Genomic DNA, 20,704 nt, shown 5'->3' with positions numbered 1-20,704 from the left:
CATTTGATTTGTGCTTCAAAAAGCCTGCTGTGCGCCATAGATAAGCCTCAGAAGACCAACAAGCCATCTGATCCCAGTGGCTTTTTCAATTCCAGTCTTGGAGAGACACAAAGGTTTTTTTGGTCTGGTAATAATGTGTCCTCTGATCTTGGGTTTGCACCGCGGGACGGACCTGATGCGTGGCGATGAGCCTTTGATGCCAATATCATCCTGGAGTAAGTTAAACATCACGCTGAGCTAAAGCATAACAAGTGAGGGAAAAGGTCAAAGGAAGGCAGAGACCCACAATGAGGAGCAAATCCCACAGGCGCCAAGTGAAAAGTAACCTGTCACCAGAAGAGGGCGGTCAGGAGTCAGTCAAGTTGGCCGCTGAGTCTGTCAATCATACATTTTGGACATCAGTCCAGCTTATGAGACCCAGAGTCAGTCCCTCTGCTCATTCTTTAGTTCATACGGACTGAGTGACGCTTTCAGATCAGCATGATGTCATAAAGAATGATCTATCTGTAATGCCCAAATCTGTTTCTGTTAAGTGTTCACTAGTTACATAATGATGTGCAGTAAGATTTTTCTAAGCAAAATTATTTTTAAGCACATTATAAATCCCGTGCGCACAATGTAGGCACTCAGCTCATGCTAAAGTTATCCTGCTAGCATTGCATTACGTTATGTGATGTTAGCAAGTTTCATATGAACGTTGGCATGAAAATTCAGTAAGGTATATTTTATATATTATATCCCAATTCTAAAGTGGAACTATGCTAGTATACTAAGGTATATCTAAATATCTAAAAAGGAAGAGTAAAATAGAAGAGTAGAAAAGAGTAGAGTAGAGCCACTTAGGTGCCTGGTCTTGAGAACCAGGGATGTTAGCAATGCGTTAAGTGATGCTAACAAATTGTATACTAACATTTGCATGTTAGCATTGCGTTATGTGATGATGTGATGGACAAGAGACAGGAGACAAGAGGACACTGACGTGATCTGAGCATGAACGGTTATTTTACACAAACTCACTCAAAGGAGGACACGCAGTTTTAAAAAATACTACATTTACAATTCAACTGGACTAAGTTAATTAAAATTACACGTCTAATTTCATATTTATATTTTTTAAAAACAATAGCTTTAAGAACAATAACTTATGAAGTGCTGTAGTGCATTGCACATGCAGCTAGATCCGGTTATCGTGTGTTGTATATTTTGTCTTGTATTAGCCGATGTAGTGGGCATCGCGTTTCTCCTCTGCAGTTGCTAACTGATATTATTAGCTTAGCAGAGCACCATGATGAGCGCGCCATGTTCTCAGTGTTCAGGATACAACAAACTTCATGCAAGTTCAACCATAGCTTGTTGTACATTTCAGTAATTTATCCAGCATCCACTAACCATCCAACAGGTGGCACATATGTCTATAAGATATTACATAGACGACATAAAATAGCTTGTTTTTTATTGACCTACTACATCAAAGTTCACCAGATGAAATATAGGTTGACCTCATAGTGTGCACTTTTTAATTTGCTGAGTTACAAGATGATATCATGTATTGTTTTTGAGTTATTGTCTTCACAAACGGGCTGGGATTCACTCACTCACTCACTCAAGCCCTACGCTGCATCCAGTGCAGGTGGATCATAAACGGAGCATTGTTGGGTTTGGAAAGCAGCAGGAGTTCTTAGATTGCGCTGATAATCCCACCAAGAAGGGTGTAGATTACTGTCTGTCTGTCTGTCTGTGCAGTGATCGCTCAGAATTTGAATGGATTTAGTGAAATCTTGTGTGATAATCTGTGATTTAGAGAGAAAGTACACTTTAGTGGTGATCTTCATGGTCCTAGGTTTCTCTTTTTTTAAATTTAACTTCTGTTTAATTCAACCTTCTTGACATAAAACATCTTTATGATGTCACAGAGATGTATTTTCTATACACACACACACACGCACACACACGCGCGCGCACACACACACACACACACAGGTTTCCAGCAGCCAGGAACATTTTAATTGAACTTGAAGTCTGAATAAATAAGCTCAGCGTTATAAATTCATACCTGTGTGTGTTGTTGTGGTGAAGCTGATTTATACCTTTGCTGCACTTTACACTAAACTGGCAAACAGTAAAGTGATGACGAGTCACTTCTGTGCACTCAGCCTCACGCAGCACAGAACAAACATCTCCATTGTTTGTGTGCTTTTGGTTTAAACACAAAGAATCCAAAAACCACACACTGAGACGGCAGCGCAGAGCGATGTGGAATCAGCAATAACCCATGTGACAAACAGACAGACAGACAGACGCGGCTGCATTAAGCGCCACAGCGGAGTCTTTGTGTGCTTTGGTCTAAAGCAAAGTCTGGTTGGAATTTCGCGGCTGGAGTTGGTCTGGACGGAGGCGAGCCCTGACCAGCGCCGTGGTGCGACTCCCCCGCCTGTGTTTGGACAGATGGATCATCACTGCACCCCTCACATTTGGCAGTCGTGCACGTGGGCCTCCCCATGCATGTGGCCGGCACAAAGCTGTCGTCATTCATTATGCATGTAGTAATTTGGTCGTGGCGGAATCAAACCGCCAGACAGAATCAATGGTGGTTTGAATCTGAGCCTCTCTGCACTCGTTACCGCAGGACAGATTCAATTGATTAGATAACCGACACCTCGACGCCCGACGTGCACACATAGTGCACACGCGCATGTGTGTGTGAAGCTATATATATGAATGTGACGCACTTTGTGATGTCACAGTTCAGTCCTCAAATGCATCAAAATAATTGTGAAGGTTTTCGTTAGATTTTTCAGACACCATGAAAACGGTCACACTCAGTCCGGCCTCACACACACTCACTGTGGGACTGTAGGTTTGTTTTTGTTTTTTTTGTTTGTTTTGTTGTTTTTTTTTTTTTCTGCCACAGTTCAGTGTCATATTTGGTAACGGTGACCTTTAGTCAGTTCAGAGCCAAACGGTTATCAATCACAGAGACATATTCAGTCACAGCAGGACTGTTTGGAACATTAACAGCCACTTACACTATAGTTTATTTTATTTTTTACACATTTTGTATACGTCACAATCATCTTTCTTTACAGTATTTGGCTGTGTACTTTGTGCGAATTCTGTGTATGCAAATTTATCCAACAGGGGGCAAATTAGAGCTGAATCATTACATCATCTTTACTCTGAAAAACTGTTTGGCGACATAATTGTGGATCAAATTGTTTCTTGTAAAAACATTTGACTGGTTGATTCCCCCCCCCATGTTGGTGCAGGTATTGCAGCTTGTGTTGTCAGGTCAGTTTTGACTGAAGCCTGAAGACGCCCAGACAACCGAGAAGACGTTATCGGCGTCTGTGGCTGTTTTGTTTGAGGTTCTCTTATTTAACGTGAGTCTCAATGAAAGACTCATTTCCAGAAGGGCCCACTTGAGGCTGAGGTTCTCTTAATTTACAACAATTTTTCTTTATTCACAACAATATGTTGTACAATAAAAATAAAACATATTTAAAACAAAATAAAAATAGAATAAAAACAAAATCAAAATTGGAGAAATTGTGCAGAGTGCATGTTTTGCATTTTGTATCCTCAGTTATACAGCGTCATGATGAAGTGGTATAGAGGAGGATTTTCTTTCACCAAAACATCAAATCTAGGTTTGCATCTCAGATGACCATCTAGCAAATATTAGCTGAACTTTCAGGTCTTCTTTTTAAGAAATTCCTGGCGCTGCCAATATACAGCATTCCCTGTATAGGCCATAGTAAGCGGCATCTGCTTGGACGCCACTACGACAGAGAGAGTAACGGAGAGAACAAAGTACTTACATGATTCTCCGTACCTGAACTTTAGTGGAGACCGTGGTGAAAGTGAACGTTGAACATGCTGCCCTCTTAGCCGGGCATCCGGCAACCAATGTGGCCTGGGTATTGCCCATAAAGGATCCTAATATGCAAAGGAAATTCCATCTGAACTATACTGAAGTAACTGCACAAGATCACCTTGTAAGAGTGGAGGTACAATGTAAGAGACAAAAGGCAGAATTCAACCACTGGACTGAGAAGCACCACTGCCACCAGAATTTGAGAATAACCAAAAGATGAATCTCTGCAACTTGACCGATATGAGTGCCAGGCCCGACATAGGAGGTGTACACGTCAGCGCGCCATCGTCCCAGCTGGAAGTCTCTGCTGAGCAGCTGTAGTGGCTCAATACAAAAAGAATAAGGAGTGAAATGTTTATCAGAAAGCCCACATTTAGCTAGCACCAAGGAAGAACGTTTGGTGAACCATGGACAACACATGGGATGGCCCAGAGAAGCACACTTTAGGATGAACACTAACATAACCCACCATGGCAACGTTTAAGAGCAAAAGGCTGATATTTTATTCACAGTCATGGTGGTGGAATGTAACATCTGCCTGACATCAGTTTTAGATCGAGTAGGAAAGAAAGTGAAGAAAGCAGGGGAAACTACAAAATTAAAGACAAAATAGTGGAATCAACACAACAGAGAAAGAAAGTGAGTGTCAGGAGAATGTTGCTTACTTCAAGGTTTTCTGTTAGAGATATGTTGATGGTTGTTGCTGTAATGAAGAACCTGTGTGAGAAACAGCTGATGCTTTTCTACCACTGACAGCATCCTTGTGTATGGTTTGACTGTGTGGTACACTGCAGCGGACAATAAAACAACACAGAGGGATTAACACAGCTCAAAAGATCGGCAGCTGGTCTTTTTCTTCTCTGGAGGAATTGCCAACTCGAGACTGCACTCTAAGACACTGTTTACACTGGGGTTTGCAGTCCTTCTTAAACCAGATTCAGTCCGGATTGCTTCCTAGCCAGCTAGCGTTCAGACTTGCTTTACAATTCTGGCTCATCGTACTAATTCCTTGACATTGTAGCAAAATTCCGATTTACCTGGTTTTCCACAGCTTGTCACTAGAGGTCATAAAGTGTCTTTTCTCTGTGCTTGTACTACCCCTGGCAAAAATTATGGAATCACCGGCCTCGGAGGATGTTCATTCAGTTGTTTAATTTTGTAGAAAAAAAGCAGATCAGAGACATGACACAAAACTAAAGTAATTTCAAATGGCAACTTTCTGGCTTTAAGAAACACTATAAGAAATCAGGTAAAAAATTGTGGCAGTCAGTAACGGTACTTTTTTAGACCAAGCAGAGGGAAAAAAAATATGGAATCACTCAATTCTGAGGAAAAAATTATGGAATCATGAAAAACAAAAGAACGCTCCAACACATCACTAGTATTTGGTTGCACCACCTCTGGCTTTTATAACAGCTTGCAGTCTCTGAGGCATGGACTTAATGAGTGACAAACAGTACTCTTCATCAATCTGGCTCCAACTTTCTCTGACTGCTGTTGCCAGATCAGCTTTGCAGGTTGAGGTGTGATCACTCCTTTTTAGATGCAGACTAACGAGCAGATCTGATTTGATGCAGGTGTTAGTTTTGGGGATGAAAATTTACAGGGTGATTCCATAATTTATTCCTCAGAATTGAGTGAGTCCATATTTTTTTCCCTCTGCTTGGTATAAAAAAGTAACCGTTACTGACTGCCACAATTATTTTTCTTGATTTCTTGTAGTGTTTCTTAAAGCCAGAAAGTTACCATTTGAAATGACTTTAGTTTTGTGTCATGTCTGTGATCTGCTTTTTTTCTACAAAATTAAACAATTGAATGAACATCCTCCAAGGCCGGTGATTCCATAATTTTTGCCAGGGGTTGTAGTATTTTATGGTGAAATATGCACCAAAATGCAGGAAATGGCACCTGAATATTCGTTCACAAATGCTGCCCCCCCCCCCTCCAAAGTGTTGGATCTGTCCCTGGATTTTCAGAGCGACTTTCCATGTACGGGTACAGACTGTGGATTTTTGAGGTCATGTCAAATCATATAGATGTGAGTCTTTAATTGGGCAATTCTACGGTAACGGAATTACAATCTGAGCTAATCTGTCGTGGTTAGATGCCATATGTCCAGATTTTGCTGCTGTTGTAATTCCGTTACCATAGAATTGCCCAATTTTATCTTGCTCTTGTTTTGTGCAAATGTAGCATGGGGAAGAAGTTCTCTACATAAATAGAACTTCCAGTCTGGATCTTGTGATGGTGTTCTGACAGCTGAACGAGTGCGGGGTGTGTGTGTGTGTGTGTGTGTGTGTGTGTGTGTGTGTGTGTGTGTGTGTGTGTGTGTGTGTGTGTGTTTCTGTGTGCCACAGAGAAATAGTTTTACTGGAGAAGACACAGGGTTCATGTTCATGTATCCATCCCCTGACGTGTCTGAAGAAAATTTACAGGTTTACATGTGTTATACCAACATGTTCCATTACTTATCCAACCCATCATCTTGGCTTTTGTATTTTTAATTAATTTATATTAAGTTGTACATATTTGCTTTCAGTTTGAGTTTCAGCAAGATCATTTTAGACGTTTTTATTTTTTTCTATTTGAAATGGCATAAAACAAATTAAATGTGTGAAATATCAAGTGTTCCAATACTTTTGGAGGGCAGTGAATCATCTATTCACTGATTAGTTACTACATATCCACTTGTGTTGTTAATAGGGGCTAAAATTTCTCCCACCATGCATTGGGTTCCATAGATGAACTCTAGGCAGATCCCCCCCCCCCCACACACACGGAACAACCAAGTTGGATTCAGACTAAAGCCTGACTGATAAATGAGCCTTTCACAAATATACCGGTATTATTTTTGTAGAAATCAATACTTTTATATTTCTGATTAAACAATGAGGAAAACACTGCGGCTGCTGGAAATGGTGTCATTATGTAACATGGCTGGGACCCTCATCACCCACTGGTCACACGAGCTACATCTCAATTAATTTTCAATCACAGTGAGCGTCTTACAATGACAAGAGACAAGTAGCTGACAGCTTGGTGTGTCCAAAATAAAGGAAAAGTCTATTTTATGTAGATGCTGAATGATGCATTGCAGTGACAGTCAATCTGAGTGAAGGCAGCATGATGTACAGTAGTGTTCAGAATAATAGTAGTGCTATGTGACTAAAAAGATTAATCCAGGTTTTGAGTATATTTCTTATTGTTACATGGGAAACAAGGTACCAGTAGATTCAGTAGATTCTTACAAATCCAACAAGACCAAGCATTCATGATATGCACACGCTTAAGGCTATGAAATTGGGCTATTAGTAAAAAAAAAGTAGAAAAGGGGGTGTTCACAATAATAGTAGTGTGGCATTCAGTCAGTGAGTTCATCAATTTTGTGGAACAAACAGGTGTGAATCAGGTGTCCCCTATTTAAGGATGAAGCCAGCACCTGTTGAACATGCTTTTCTCTTTGAAAGCCTGAGGAAAATGGGACGTTCAAGACATTGTTCAGAAGAACAGCGTAGTTTGATTAAAAAGTTGATTGGAGAGGGGAAAACTTATACGCAGGTGCAAAAAATTATAGGCTGTTCATCTACAATGATCTCCAATGCTTTAAAATGGACAAAAAAAAAAAAAACAGACGCGTGGAAGAAAACGGAAAGCAACCATCAAAATGCATAGAAGAATAACCAGAATGGCAAAGGCTCACCCATTGATCAGCTCCAAAGACAGTCTGGAGTTACCTGTAAGTGCTGTGACAGAAGACGCCTGTGTGAAGCTAATTTATTTGCAAGAATCAACTGCAAAGTCCCTCTGTTAAATAAAAGATGTGCAGAAGAGGTTACAATTTGCCAAAGAACACATCAACTGGCCTAAAGAGAAATGGAGGAATATTTTGTGGACTGATGAGAGTAAAATTGTTCTTTTTGGGTCCAAGGGCTGCAGACAGTTTGTGAGACGACCCCCAAACTCTGAATTCAAGCCACAGTTCACAGTGAAGACAGTGAAGCATGGTGGTGCAAGCATCATGATATGGGCATGTTTCTCCTACTATGGTGTTGGGCCTATATATCGCATACCAGGTATCATGGATCAGTTTGGATATGTCAAAATACTTGAAGAGGTCATGTTGCCTTATGCTGAAGAGGACATGCCCTTGAAATGGGTGTTTCAACAAGACAATGACCTCAAGCACACTAGTAACCAAACAAAATCATGGTTCCAAACCAACAAAATTAATGCCTCGCAGATGTGAAGAAATCATGAAAAACTGTGGTTATACAACTAAATACTAGTTTAGTGATTCACAGGATTGCTAAAAAAGCAGCTTGAACATATAGTTTTGAGTTTGTAGCATCAACAGCAGATGCTACTATTATTGTGAACACCCCCTTTTCTCATTTTTTTTACTAATAGCCCAATTTCATAGCCTTAAGAGTGTGCATATCATGAATGCTTGCTCTTGTTGGATTTGTGAGAATCTACTGAATCTACTGGTACCTTGTTTCCCATGTAACAATAAGAAATATACTCAAAACCTGGATTAATTTTTTTTAGTCACAGAGCACTACTGTTATTCAGAACCCTACTGTACGTCAGTTGGTTGTTGGTTATATTTAGAGTTTTTGTAGTAAAGTTCATGTTTAAACTGTAAAATATCAAGCCTCAATGACATTTGTTTTGGCATTAGGGTTTGATTATGAAACGTTAGGACATTATTGACATTTTTTCGTTGTATATCAGCAGATATATATATTTTTTTAACTCTTATCACTATCAGCCCCCAAGAAATCCATATCGGTTGGGCACTCGTTCAAACCCACAGCTTTCCTGCTCTGAGGCAGCACTGCAAACCGCTGCACTACAGTACCATCCTAATCTCAAGCCACTGTACAATCCAGTTTAATTTTCAGGAACAATAAACAAGTCAGCTGCGTTGAAGAATGTGTCCACAATGGCCATTTTTCTTGCATCATAAATTTTTAGCCTGCAGAAATTTTAATTATTATTGGAAGCAAAGAGTCAAGATGACCTTCCATAAAATTGAAGTGGCTTGGTTGCACATCTTCTCAGCCTCACAATACCGTCAGACTGCGAAGCAAAACATTCTAAGCTGACACTTGGCAGAGCGTAGTTGAACATCTTTCATCAGAAGCCGTGTTTCTGTGGAGCAGCACCAGACCAGCACGGACCGTGTGGACACGGCAGCACTGTGGCAGGTGGGTTAAGGTACTTCTGTGGTTTGTTTGCTGCCGAGGACCAGGTGGATACAGGTAGATGTGGTGTCATTCTTATCCAGATAACATCATAAAAATGAATTGCGGGGAACATGTGGTAGCACAGCAAGTTCAGGCAGCCAAAAGCGTCTCACAGCAGTCAGTACCACACGCGTTGGGCGCCTTCTCCAACATGGATGCAGGACCACTGGTGTTAAGTGGTGTGCACATTGTTGCTGAGAGCCCGTAGATGGTTGTGAAAAAACGTATTCACTCTGACTGAAAAATACAAAAATCTGCGATGTGTATCTGTATAAAGTGTAAAACTGTGAACGTTTAAAATTGGTAACAGTGGGAAACAAATCAAACCAGACATGCCGTGACAACGCGTTCCGTAACGCTGTTCTCTAAAACGAGTGTAAATATTATCACCACCCATGTTGCATGATCACATGTGTGAGAAATGCAAATGAAGACGGGGCCTCGCGGGGTCAACCATTAGCTAATTACTGCTATTGTTTCACAGTCAGAGTTCAGTGATAATTGGCAGCTCTGTATACACAAAGACAGAGAGTTTGTTTGTTTTTTTAATCATGCCTGCACTCAGTGATGTTGGGGTTTTTGTATTTTCACCACATCCGAGCAGCCACAAAATTTCCATTTCTGCACAATAACTTCAGAACACCTTGTCTGAATGGAACATTTTTGGTGGTGTTATGGGAGGAGACAGGAAGGTTCCTCTTGAAAATGGGTGTCAGCCATCATCCAATATGGCCACCACAGGTGCCATTTTGATTTTTGTTTTTGCACAGTATCTAAAGAATGCCTCATTTCATTGAAAATATTTTTTGGTGGTGTACTGGGGGAGGCTACAGGAAGGTTGCTTTTGAAAATGGCCTTTGTAATATATCCAGTATGGTCACTGTGGATGCCGGCTTGATTTTTGTGTCTGTGCAATAAGTAAAGTGCACCTTGCCTGATTGAATACATTTCTTGGTGGTGTATTGGGAGAAGCTAGAGGAAGGTTCCTATAGAAAATGTTCGGCAATCTTTTGCTATACAAACAGAACATATATCATCTTTAAAACCCAAACTTTCTGCCTGTAAGGAACCTGAATTATCATTTACCAGGATGTAACACCTGTTCTGTGACATCATGCAGTCATCATGCCTCTCAAAACATAGAAAAGTGATTACATTCTCTTCAAGTCTGTGAAGTATCAATATTTTCAAGGTCTGGGAGCATTACCTGAGAATGGATAAAAGACCAGAATCAGCTGCAAGGAGTAGACCATTAGTGATTTTGAATAAAACCATTTTGGTACTATGAAAATGGCAGAAACCAGACTGGAATTCTTCAAAGAGATTATTATGGGAGAGATGGTTATGGAGCTGAGAAGCAACTGTTTTTTCAAGTATTTTTGCAAGGAATGGAAGGTTAGAAATGGGAGGCAGATTGTTTAGATTTGTGGGATCAGCCCCACGTTTCTTAACTATTGGGGTAACAGCAGCTTTTTTGAGGTAAGAATGAATTATACCTTTTATGTGGAACGCTAATGAGGAAATAACAGCTTTAATTAAAACTGCTGGAAGTGGGTCTAACTGACAGGTAGATGAGCTAGATTTTTTTAATAAGTTCAGAGTAAGTTCAAATATGTTTTTGTTATTATTGTGTTTTCTTTTATTGATGGTGAAACTAGAGCTGCTGATTCTTAACAGGCCCCTGATTGTCTCCCTCATTTCAGTATTTGTCAATAAACGTGTGTAAAGTTGTGAACGTCACACACTGGCAACCGGTGTACCTCATTTCCTTTAACTTCCATGTGTGTGCGCTGCTCAGAGGTCACAGACGCACACACACGCTCCCTCTTTTCCCGTTTAATGTTTATTCTGTTTGCAAGGGTACCAATTAAACTATCCCTGTGTGTCTCTACGTCATGTCCAGTCATCTGTAGCTCACACTCTGTATAAATTCTTTTCTATGTTCATGTTGACTGATCTGAGGGAGTGGGGAATCCCAGCTCCCAGGGCCTATTGACATGAATTTGCATATTTAAATAGGGGTGTGGAAAGGGAGGAGCTTGGTGCATGTGTGTGATGCATTTGCACTCAATTCCACAATCAGTGGAATGTACAAATGGAACAGGTTCAGGTTCAGGTAACTTTATTTGTACCCGTAGGTAGATTTGGCTTGCAGCAAACAGAAAACAGAAGAACGTGCTTGGATCCATGCATGCGCACACTTTGATACATCTGATTTTTTTTGTGTTTACACCCGTTTCTGGGTTTTGGCGTACGCCATGTTTCAGTACAAGGCCCGTGGTACCAAAGACAGCCAGTCATCACCTTAGGTCACTGGCTAGTGTTCCAGTCTCAAAACCACACAATAAGACAGGAAATGCCAGAATTCTAATGACTCTGCCTTTGGATTGATTAAATCTTTCACAGTACATTTTGATTGTAATTACAGCATAATTCTCTTATTGTTCTGGATGCGTTTCAGGTGCCACAGCATTTACCTCACGTTTAGTTCTTTGCTGCTCCCTCTGCTCCATGCCCTGAATGTGCAGGTGTGTTATCCATCACCAGGTCCCAGGGTGATCTCTGCGCTTTTGTACGATTCTGAAAGAGAGAGAAAAGTGGAAGATAAGGAGCAGGAAGAGGAGTAGCAGGAGGTGGTGGAGGAGGCTTGTACTAACGCCCTGGAGATGATTTAGAGTTAAGACCACCGAACAGCACTGAGAGCTCCTCCAGAACTCTCCCACAGGACCGTTCTTGGACCGGTGGTAAATTAAAGGGAAAAGAGGTGGCGGTGCAACAGCTCAAATTTATGGCTTGAAATATATCTAATATATCTTTGCTTTTAGAGGTAGTAATTGTTTCACCGTGTGGTGTCAGGGTTTCGTTAAGCCTTATATGGATGCAGAATAAAAAACAGCCCCTGCATGTGGGGCCCTCTGACCACACCCCTAATAAAATCATTATAGCGTCAAATATCTTAAACCAATGAGAAAATGTCATCCTTGTACTGTTGGCTTAGTAAACTGGCTATAGAGACCCAAACTTTTTTTTTTTTTTGTACCAGGCTGTAAAGATATTCATTTCTACTATAAAGTTGGAGAATTTAACATGGGATTCTATGGTGACAAATACATGTGGCCATTCAAGGAAATGCAAGTTGCGACCTCCATACTGGTTTTAGAACTGGAGGTTGGCTGTGAGCTGATTGGTTGAAAACACCTGCCCTGCCACTCCCACAGGCTAGTGATTGTTAGAATCAATTCATTCCTGCGTCCTGTTGTTTAATCATGCGTTCTTTAAAATATTTGACACCTGCATCACCTGCCCTCAAATGTACGTGAACCTGTTTCTGGATGGTTCAGAACTTATGTCTAAGTTTTATTCATAAAAAGTTCTGTCCTCACATAAGAACCGCTGAAGCATCTGTAATTTCCCACAGCAGCTTCACACCCACGCATGACTGATTATGGGACATTTTATATTTAAGTGAATGCAAATGTGCTGTGAATGTATCAAAAAAATAACACGCTAGACTGCTTGAGGTAACAACCAGCGTGCCTCACCATCAACAGGTAAAACATCTTACTGGTGACAGAGGGGAAAAAGTAATAATAATAAAAAAACACATACCGTCAGGTGAGGTAGCAGACAGAAAAGTGACACGTGGAACGACAGGTTGACTAAAGCGAAACGTTTGTAGCGTCGCGCGTGGAGAGAGGAAGCACTCTCTGGCTGTCACTTGCTGTGGATGACGGGTGTTTTTCATTAGTTTGCAGACCTCATATATCCCGCCGCCTGAGCATTTAGACGTTCATCTTTGAATGAATTCTGCAGGAGCCGAGGTCGTTATGCTTATTCATGCACACAAAAGGCAAGGTACGGTCAACTTTCGGCTCAAGGAGAAAATGAAATTAATACACCAAGTTGCAGCATTAATGTTTCTCACGAGCGAGAGCAGAGAGGTGTTTGTATTTATTTATTTGCTCCACAGTCAGTCATAAACATGTTCTTCATGACGGATAAATGGTAAATGGACTGCATTTATATCACGCTTTTCCATTTGCATCAGACTCTCAAAGCACTTTATAATAATGCCTCACATTCACCCCGATGTGAGGGTGCTGCCACACAAGGTGCTCACTACACACCGAGAGCAACTAGGGGATTAAGGACCTTGCCCAAGGGCCCTAACTGATTTTCCAGTCAGGCTGGGATTTGAACCGAGGATCCTCTGGTCTTAAGCCCAACGCTTAACCACTAGACCATCACCCCCCTAATTGATATCCTTTTCCTAGATATTGCACTTGCACAGAAACATATTGCCAACACATTAAAAATCATTCCATTGCACATACAAGGTCTGTGAGAAAAGTATCGTACCTTTTTATTTTTTTCAAAAACCATATGGATTTGATTCATATGTTTTTACGTCAGCCAAGCTTGAACCTTCGTGCGCATGCATGAGTTTTTCCACGCCTGTCGGTTGCATCATTTGCCTGTGAGCAGGCTTTGAGTGAGCACTGGTCCACCCCTCTCGTCGGATTTTCATTGTCAGGAAATGGCGGAATGATTTGGGCTTTTTTTCCATCAGAATTTTTTCAGAAACTGTTAGAGACAAGCAGCTGGAAACCATTTGAAAAATTTATCTGGCTTTCGGTGAAAATTTTACAGGCTTCACAGAGAATAAGGACTGTTACTACAGGTTTAAGGACGCCCCACAATGGCGCACGGCGCGCCGCACTCCGAGCCGCCATCGAGAGGCAGAAACCACCACATCATTTCTAAACGGATGGCTGTGTGGAGACGGGACCATCGTGGGCAATTTCTCTGGTTATCACAAGAGCTGGACATCAGCCATTTTCCAGAAGATTTCACTTTTAACAAGAAATTTTGTCACGGAAAGCCGCGCGGAGGCTTCGCGCGTCACGACCGATTCGCTGATCGAGCGAGACAAAGGAACACCTCCATTTCGGAGTGCCAGGGGACACGTTGGGACATGCCTATCTCGGCTTTCAGTGCTTACCAGCCCAGTGAGTATAAGAGAAATTGTGGAGAGCTGGACATGTCCCAACGTGTCCCCTGGCACTCCGAAGCGTTGCCCGTGGGGATCCATGGGTTCTAGATTGGGTAGTGTTTATAAAATAGGTAGGTGGTAATAAATTATGTAAAGTTTCCATAATGATTTTAACTGAACGTGCAGGAAAATAAAATGACAAAGTTTTGTGAATAATTGTATTTATTATTTGGCACATTTAGTTGATGTCATGTTTTGCAACTGACAAGGTTGAGATATTTCCTTTGTTCAGTGCTTGTCTGGTTACCAGGGACTGATTAATGGTGATATCAACTTCCATTGTTCACTGTTGTTACCTAATATCCCTCATTTCTCCAAAAATATTAGTTCTATCAACTTTCCATTTTCGCTCCGTTCATCTTTAAACTGTAAATCTCATCTCTCCCCAGTTTCACCGTGAACAAAGTTACACACAGGCCTGTATGGAAGCCACTCCTTAGTAAGAGGCACATGGCAGCCCACCTGGAGTTTGACAAAAGGCAACTGAAAGGAGCACATTAGGCGATATGGTGGTTTTGAGTGTGAATTAACGGTCCACAGCGGCTGCAGGAGTGAGCTCTGAGAATACAGTCCTGGATACGTGCACACTGCTCACTTATATGACTCATATCTGTATTTTGGCAGTGCATTTTTCAAAACAAATGTTATTAATTTGACGCTAGCATTAGAGTTGCTTGGATTTGCTGAAGGACACAAAATGTCCTGAATTTGTAATTTTTTTTCAGTTGAGGTCAACTTTGCTGAACTTTGATTGGCTGTCTTTCACAATGCTGACCTTTGACACAAGTGAAACATCCAAACTGCAGCATGCTAGCGTATTAGCTAGCTTTGTTGGCATTCCAGGTTTAAGATTCTGCTCTACTGGAGAATAAATTATTACATTAAAAAACAGAGAAAGAATTTTGTCACTTCTAAGACAGGAGGGTATAAAACAAATGTTTTTTCCTTCAAAACTAATTGTAATCTTATTAACTTGAGACTAGGTTAGTTGTTAATGGCTCACAAACTCATGCTAGCTTGCAAGTATAGCCTGTAGCTGACTTCAAAATAAACATGTTGAGCTTGCTTGTGAACAAAACATGAATTTGGCCACTTGAGTAATTTTCATTCATTATGCAGCACTAAGCTAACACCCGCTAAGTAATTGTTCAAAATAATTTAGCCTTTCATTTGTGTTGTTGGATATTTGCGGTGCGATTAGCGCCACACTGACAACTCGGTAGCATTTGAAATGCCTGCAACAAGTTCTCATGTAGTAAAAGACCTAAAGGCTTTTCATAGTCCACCAGATAGACTTTCTGATCTCTGCGTGTATCGTGTTTCTGAATGACCTCACTCGAGGTGGGACAAGCACACGGTCTTGTTTGTATTCATTGACAAAACAGTGTAAATAAAGTCTAACGTCATCCTGGCAGGGAAAAGTGGTGGCGGTTGACTGATGCCAACATGCAAGGATTTTGAGGTATTATACTGTGAAGTTACAGATTTTGGCTCTTTTGACAGACAGCTTACCTGACATCAGTGTTACAGGCTTGAGAACAATAGCCCAGGTATCACTGTCCACAGTCGAGTCCTGTTTTGCCTTGGGGAGAATTCCAGAGTGTTCCCCGGCTGGTTGGGTCTGTAATTCAGCCAGTGTGTTCTGGCACTTTTCCGAGGTTTTCTGCCAGCTGTACATGCTTGACAATCCTACAAACAAAAATATGCAACCAAAGCCTCAACTGGCTACTTCAGCTCTCTAGGTCAGTGAGTCCAGCCACCTGGTCAAAGAAAACTCAGACATTTGTAAATGCTTGTACTGGACTTCTGAGGTCCCTGGACAAAGGTGTTTGGCAACGCCGATACCATTGCAGGAGAACAAAAGTCCCACTCTGTAGGGTCCCGGTACTTCCTGTCTTGCTGTGTGGTTGTGAGACTTTGATGTTAGCCAATTTTCAATTTCAATTTATTCAATTTATAAAGTGCCAAGTCACGACAGTGTCACCTCGAGGCGCAAAAACAATTTAAAATGAATTAAAAAATTAAAAGCACAGTTCAAAAAATTAAACAAGCTCAATCATAAAAAATAAAAGACAATAAAGAATAAAGAATTAAAAAAGGATGCCAACACAATATTCAAACCAGAAGACAGTAAATAAATGTGTCTTAAGTCTGGTCTTGAATGTCTCCACGGAATCCGACTGTCTTATTGACGCTGCGAGACCATTCCACAAAACAGGGGCATGATAAAAGAAGGCTCTTTGGCCCATAGACTTATTCTTCACCCTTGGAACATGAAGTAGTCCTGCATCCTGCGAGCGCAGAGCCCGGGCCGGTACGTAGGGTTCAACCAAATCAGCTAGGTAGGTCGGTGCCAGTCCATGAACAGTTTCATAGGCTAATAGCAGAACCTTAAAATCTGATCTCACAGAGACGGGTAGCCAATGAAGAGATGCCAGAATGTGGTCAAACTTTCTGCTTTGTGTCAAAAGTCTGGCAGCAGCATTCTGAACCAATTGGAGAGCCTTAATGCTGGACTGCAGTAAACCAGAAAATAGGACATTGCAATAATCCAATCTGGAAGAAACAAAAGCCGGTGACTTAATCTAAGACTGGATGTCTTTGGTACAAGGTCTCTTCAGAGGATCCTTGGGTACCACTATCTCTTTGTGCCAAGCCAACAGTTACACAGTGAGACTCAGATGATGAGTGTCACCTGCACTGTGGCAGAATGTCAGTGACGACATTATGGCCATGTGGAGCATTTCCCTGAACAAGATCCAGCACGCAGCTACCTCAGTTTTGTGGACCACAGCAAGTGGAAAAGCTCACAATGATGCCCATGATTCACCTGGCTGCAGCAGATAAATGGTTGCTTTTTAAACGAGTGGATGGAACAGTTGTCTGCCTGAGTGGTTGCCATCTAGGACATGCAGTGTGGTGGGTGCTGTGACCCAGACTTGACCTGACCTGTATTCACAGTCAACCTCCCTTTTTAAATTTAGCTCTGTCTTCTGTCAAACAGTTCTCTGCTAAACCCACAATACCGCTGATGCCTCTTCAATCTGCTGGTCGAATCCACACTCACGTCTTACTGTGTTTTCTAAAAAGACATTCAAAAATAGAGAAACTGCAAACGTCAGCATCCACAGGCGCATGTCCTCTCTGACATCAGGTAACACTGACACACGCTGGCTGTGTGAGGTAAAGCGTACACTGTCCAATCCATGCTGTCTTCATCAGAGGTCATAGGTGGGAGGTCTCCGAGGACATTTGCTGTTTTTGTCTGTAAAATTCTTTTTGCACTTTTTTCCTGTTTGTAAAGATTCATTGAAACTCTTCCCAAGTGCAGCCTTGATGATATTCATGACGAAGGTGTTGAACTGTGGCGAGCTTTTCAGCGTTTTGATTAAATCTGATGTGAAGTAAATGTTTGCTTAAATCCAAATATGTCTTTCCCCTTTTGTCTCCTGTCTTTAGGTTTGTTTCTCCAATGCTCTTGGTCCCTGAGGCCTGAGGAGAAGTGAGCCAAGCTCAGGCCCCCATGGGACGCCCTGTTACCCAGCATGCAGTGCTCCTGCTGCAGTGCCTGCTGGTCCTGCAGCCTGGACGTGTGGCCAGCAGGAGAGGGCCGGTACTGCTGCCCGAATCTCCATGTCACAAGATGGAACATCCACTCATCCCCCACTCAGGTACGAGCTGCACACGGTGATGAACACCTTCTGCTGTGGATGCTACTTTTCACAGCTTTTTTTGCCTTCAAGAGGAACTCTGGAATTTTACAAACTAGCCTCTATCCTTAGATGTCTTCAGGTTCATCTTTTTATTCAGGACATAAACAGTAATAATTCATCCAGTATTGGTGTTAGACGGCTAACACTGTTACAGGCTAAAGAGCTACACAGTGTTAAATTATGGTACAAGCCAAAAGAAAACTGCTCCTTTTGGCCACTGAGTAGGCAAAGTGTTAGTTGACATGTTTGGTATCATGGAGATGATCCTGATGATCTGCACGTTTACTTCATTAAATGAAAAAAAAAACTTTGTAAACTCACTGATTATACAGTTAGCCGCTTATCTTAGCGTCCTTTGTGTAAGACAGAGCTACTCTTCAGTTATGCATAATAATAATAATCACTTTGGATTTATAGAGCACCTTTCAAGATACCCAAAGTGCTTCACAAGTTGCATTATTCATTTACTTGCACATTCACACATTGGTCATGGTAAACTACCGGTGTAGCCACAGCTGCCCTGGGGTCAACTGATAGGAAGCGTGGCCGCCATTCTGCGCCTACGGCCCCTCCCACCACCACCTCATTCATACACAGGCAAAGTGGGTTAAGTGTCTTACCCAAGGACACAACGGCAATATGCAGATTTTTTTGACTGGTTGGGAGCCTGGATTTTTGAACCGCAGACCTTTTGGTCATAGGACAACCTGATCTTCAAACTGAGCTATTTTTGCCCAATTACAAAGAAGGTCATCCCTATATTCATAAGACCCTATGTTACCCATATTAATATGGTAGATAATGGGACCATAAAAAGGATCCTATGTTCCTAGGCTCCTATGTTTCACAGTTCTAGGGTGCTGTGATCACAAGGCCCTATGTTTCCCAGATTAGTATGTATGGTAGATAATGGCACCGTAACAAAGGATCCTATTTTCCAAATATTCCTATGTTTCCCATAAATCATATATTGGGTATTGGAGAAGGTCAGGGTCCACTACTGTGTGAACAAACTCCTGCTACAGTAAAGCCACACCCCCTGCCCCTAAGGGATAGGTTAGAGTGTGTTAACAGAAATTGAACTGTGATCATGGACTCTGGGAACATAGGGCCTTGGGAACATAGGTATACTCCCATTACCAGCCAATTGTTGATGAGGTCTAGTTTTTCCCACCTGGAACAAGCCCCTCTGTGGTACCAGACGCATCTAATAACACTGTCACATATTCAGTGGTGGCAAGAAGTGGTTTACTTTGAGTCTCTGTAGCTTACCCCAAACCTTACATGATGTAGCTGTTTAGCCTGTCACTTTGTTTGTGTTCTAAACTAGTACTGGACTGATTATCATCATGTTTGATCCCGTTTCCTTCTAAGTTGGCAAATACACTATTTGGTGAGCTAACATAACCTTGTCACTATAATGACTCTCTGTTGGTGAGTTAGCATGTCGCTGGCTGGTGAGTTAGCACCTCAAGCTATTTATAATTTATAATAATTTATAAAGACACAATTTGGTGAAATTTGTGAAACTAATCCCCACTCTGAATTGGTCTTTATTCCGGTCTTGGTACTGCTCAAAAGTACTGGAACCACTTGGTGGTGCTTGCAGGACAAAGTTTGTTTCCTAGTTCAGTTCTTATGTGTATGCAGTTTATGAGATTATTTTGTTTCTTTGCACACAAAAGGAGGAGCAGCCATCATCATAATTACTTTTACTGCATATTGTTGTGTGGGCCGCTGAAGAGGAGGTACTGCTGGCCCACCACCACCAGATGGCGCCCTGCTTGGAGTGCGGGCTCCAAGCACGAGAGGGCATCGGACCTACTGGGAGTGACAGCTGTCACACATCATCAACACCAGCTGTCACTCATCAACCACATCCTCCATAAAAGCCGGACTGCAACTCCACCTCCCCGCCGAGAAATCAGCTACCATTCAGGTAACCTTCTCTGCTGTGATTTTTCTGAGACTGAATATTGTTCTGTGTGCAGCCGTTTTCCTGTGGTGACAGTCTGAAGCTGGATTGGCGGATAGTGTGAGCGTGACGTCTTCGCCTCTCACTCCTTCCAGAGAAGTGACTGACAGGAGCTGCACGGGTGATTCTGTGTCTGGAGGTGGAGGTTTTCCCTCCTGGAGGAATTAAGCTCTGTAAGATTGCTGGGTGTATATACACACACCCACCATTAACTGTTTTTGTTTCTGCCAGCAGTACCGGGTCTGACTGCTGAAGACAGAGGCCACCTGGGTCGCAGGGCTTGGCGGCTCCGGTGTACTTCAGATCCGTTGGTGGTGGAAACTGTGTGGGATCTGGCTCTTCTCTTGCCAGACATCTTCTATCTTCGAGCCTGCCCACACGTCACCTTGTGTATGATTGACGATCCACATTCTCTGTCATTGTCTATCTTTCGTTGTGTGATTCACAACATTAAATTGTTAATTTTTGGGCTTATCCATTGTCCATTCATTAGCGCCCCCTGTTGTGGGTCCGTGTCACGACACCTTCCCAACAGGATTTCTCGGCCAGCATCATGGATCCCGAGGGGCGTCAACCAGAGCTTGGACAGCCAGTGGAAGAGCAAGGTGCACAGGCGCCAGCAGGAGGCGTGTTAGGTGAGCTGCAGCAAATTCTAACCGCTTTCACTGCTCGGTTGGATTTGGTAACCGAGCAGAATGTTATTCTCAATCGGAGGATGGAGGCTCTCACCGCCAGGGTGGAGACGCGTGATCAAAGCGCTGCTGCAGCACCTCCTCCTGCTGGTCCCATGCCTGACACAGACGTTCCACTGGTCGTTCAACGACCCCCCCCACCGTCCCC

General features: G+C 42.2%; 1 protein-coding gene across 3 annotated transcripts in view; it reads left to right on the top strand.

Annotated features, from left to right (window-relative positions):
* sema5a (sema domain, seven thrombospondin repeats (type 1 and type 1-like), transmembrane domain (TM) and short cytoplasmic domain, (semaphorin) 5A) overlaps positions 1 to 20,704 on the top strand; it is a 447,076-nt gene that overhangs the window by 93,676 nt on the left and 332,696 nt on the right. For all 3 annotated transcript variants that reach the window (XR_004557944.1, XR_004557932.1, XM_034159873.1), the window contains exon 2: positions 17,636 to 17,847. Coding sequence is in view for 1 of the 3 variants with exons in the window: in XM_034159873.1 (XP_034015764.1) it covers positions 17,700 to 17,847 (148 nt within the window). In the remaining 2 variants the exon portion in view is untranslated. The remainder of the gene's footprint in view (positions 1 to 17,635; positions 17,848 to 20,704) is intronic.

The sequence above is a fragment of the Thalassophryne amazonica genome, chromosome 1, assembly GCF_902500255.1.
Source record: "Thalassophryne amazonica chromosome 1, fThaAma1.1, whole genome shotgun sequence".
In the NCBI taxonomy this organism is placed as follows: domain Eukaryota; kingdom Metazoa; phylum Chordata; class Actinopteri; order Batrachoidiformes; family Batrachoididae; genus Thalassophryne; species Thalassophryne amazonica.
This window is presented reverse-complemented; position numbering and strand designations above follow the sequence as displayed.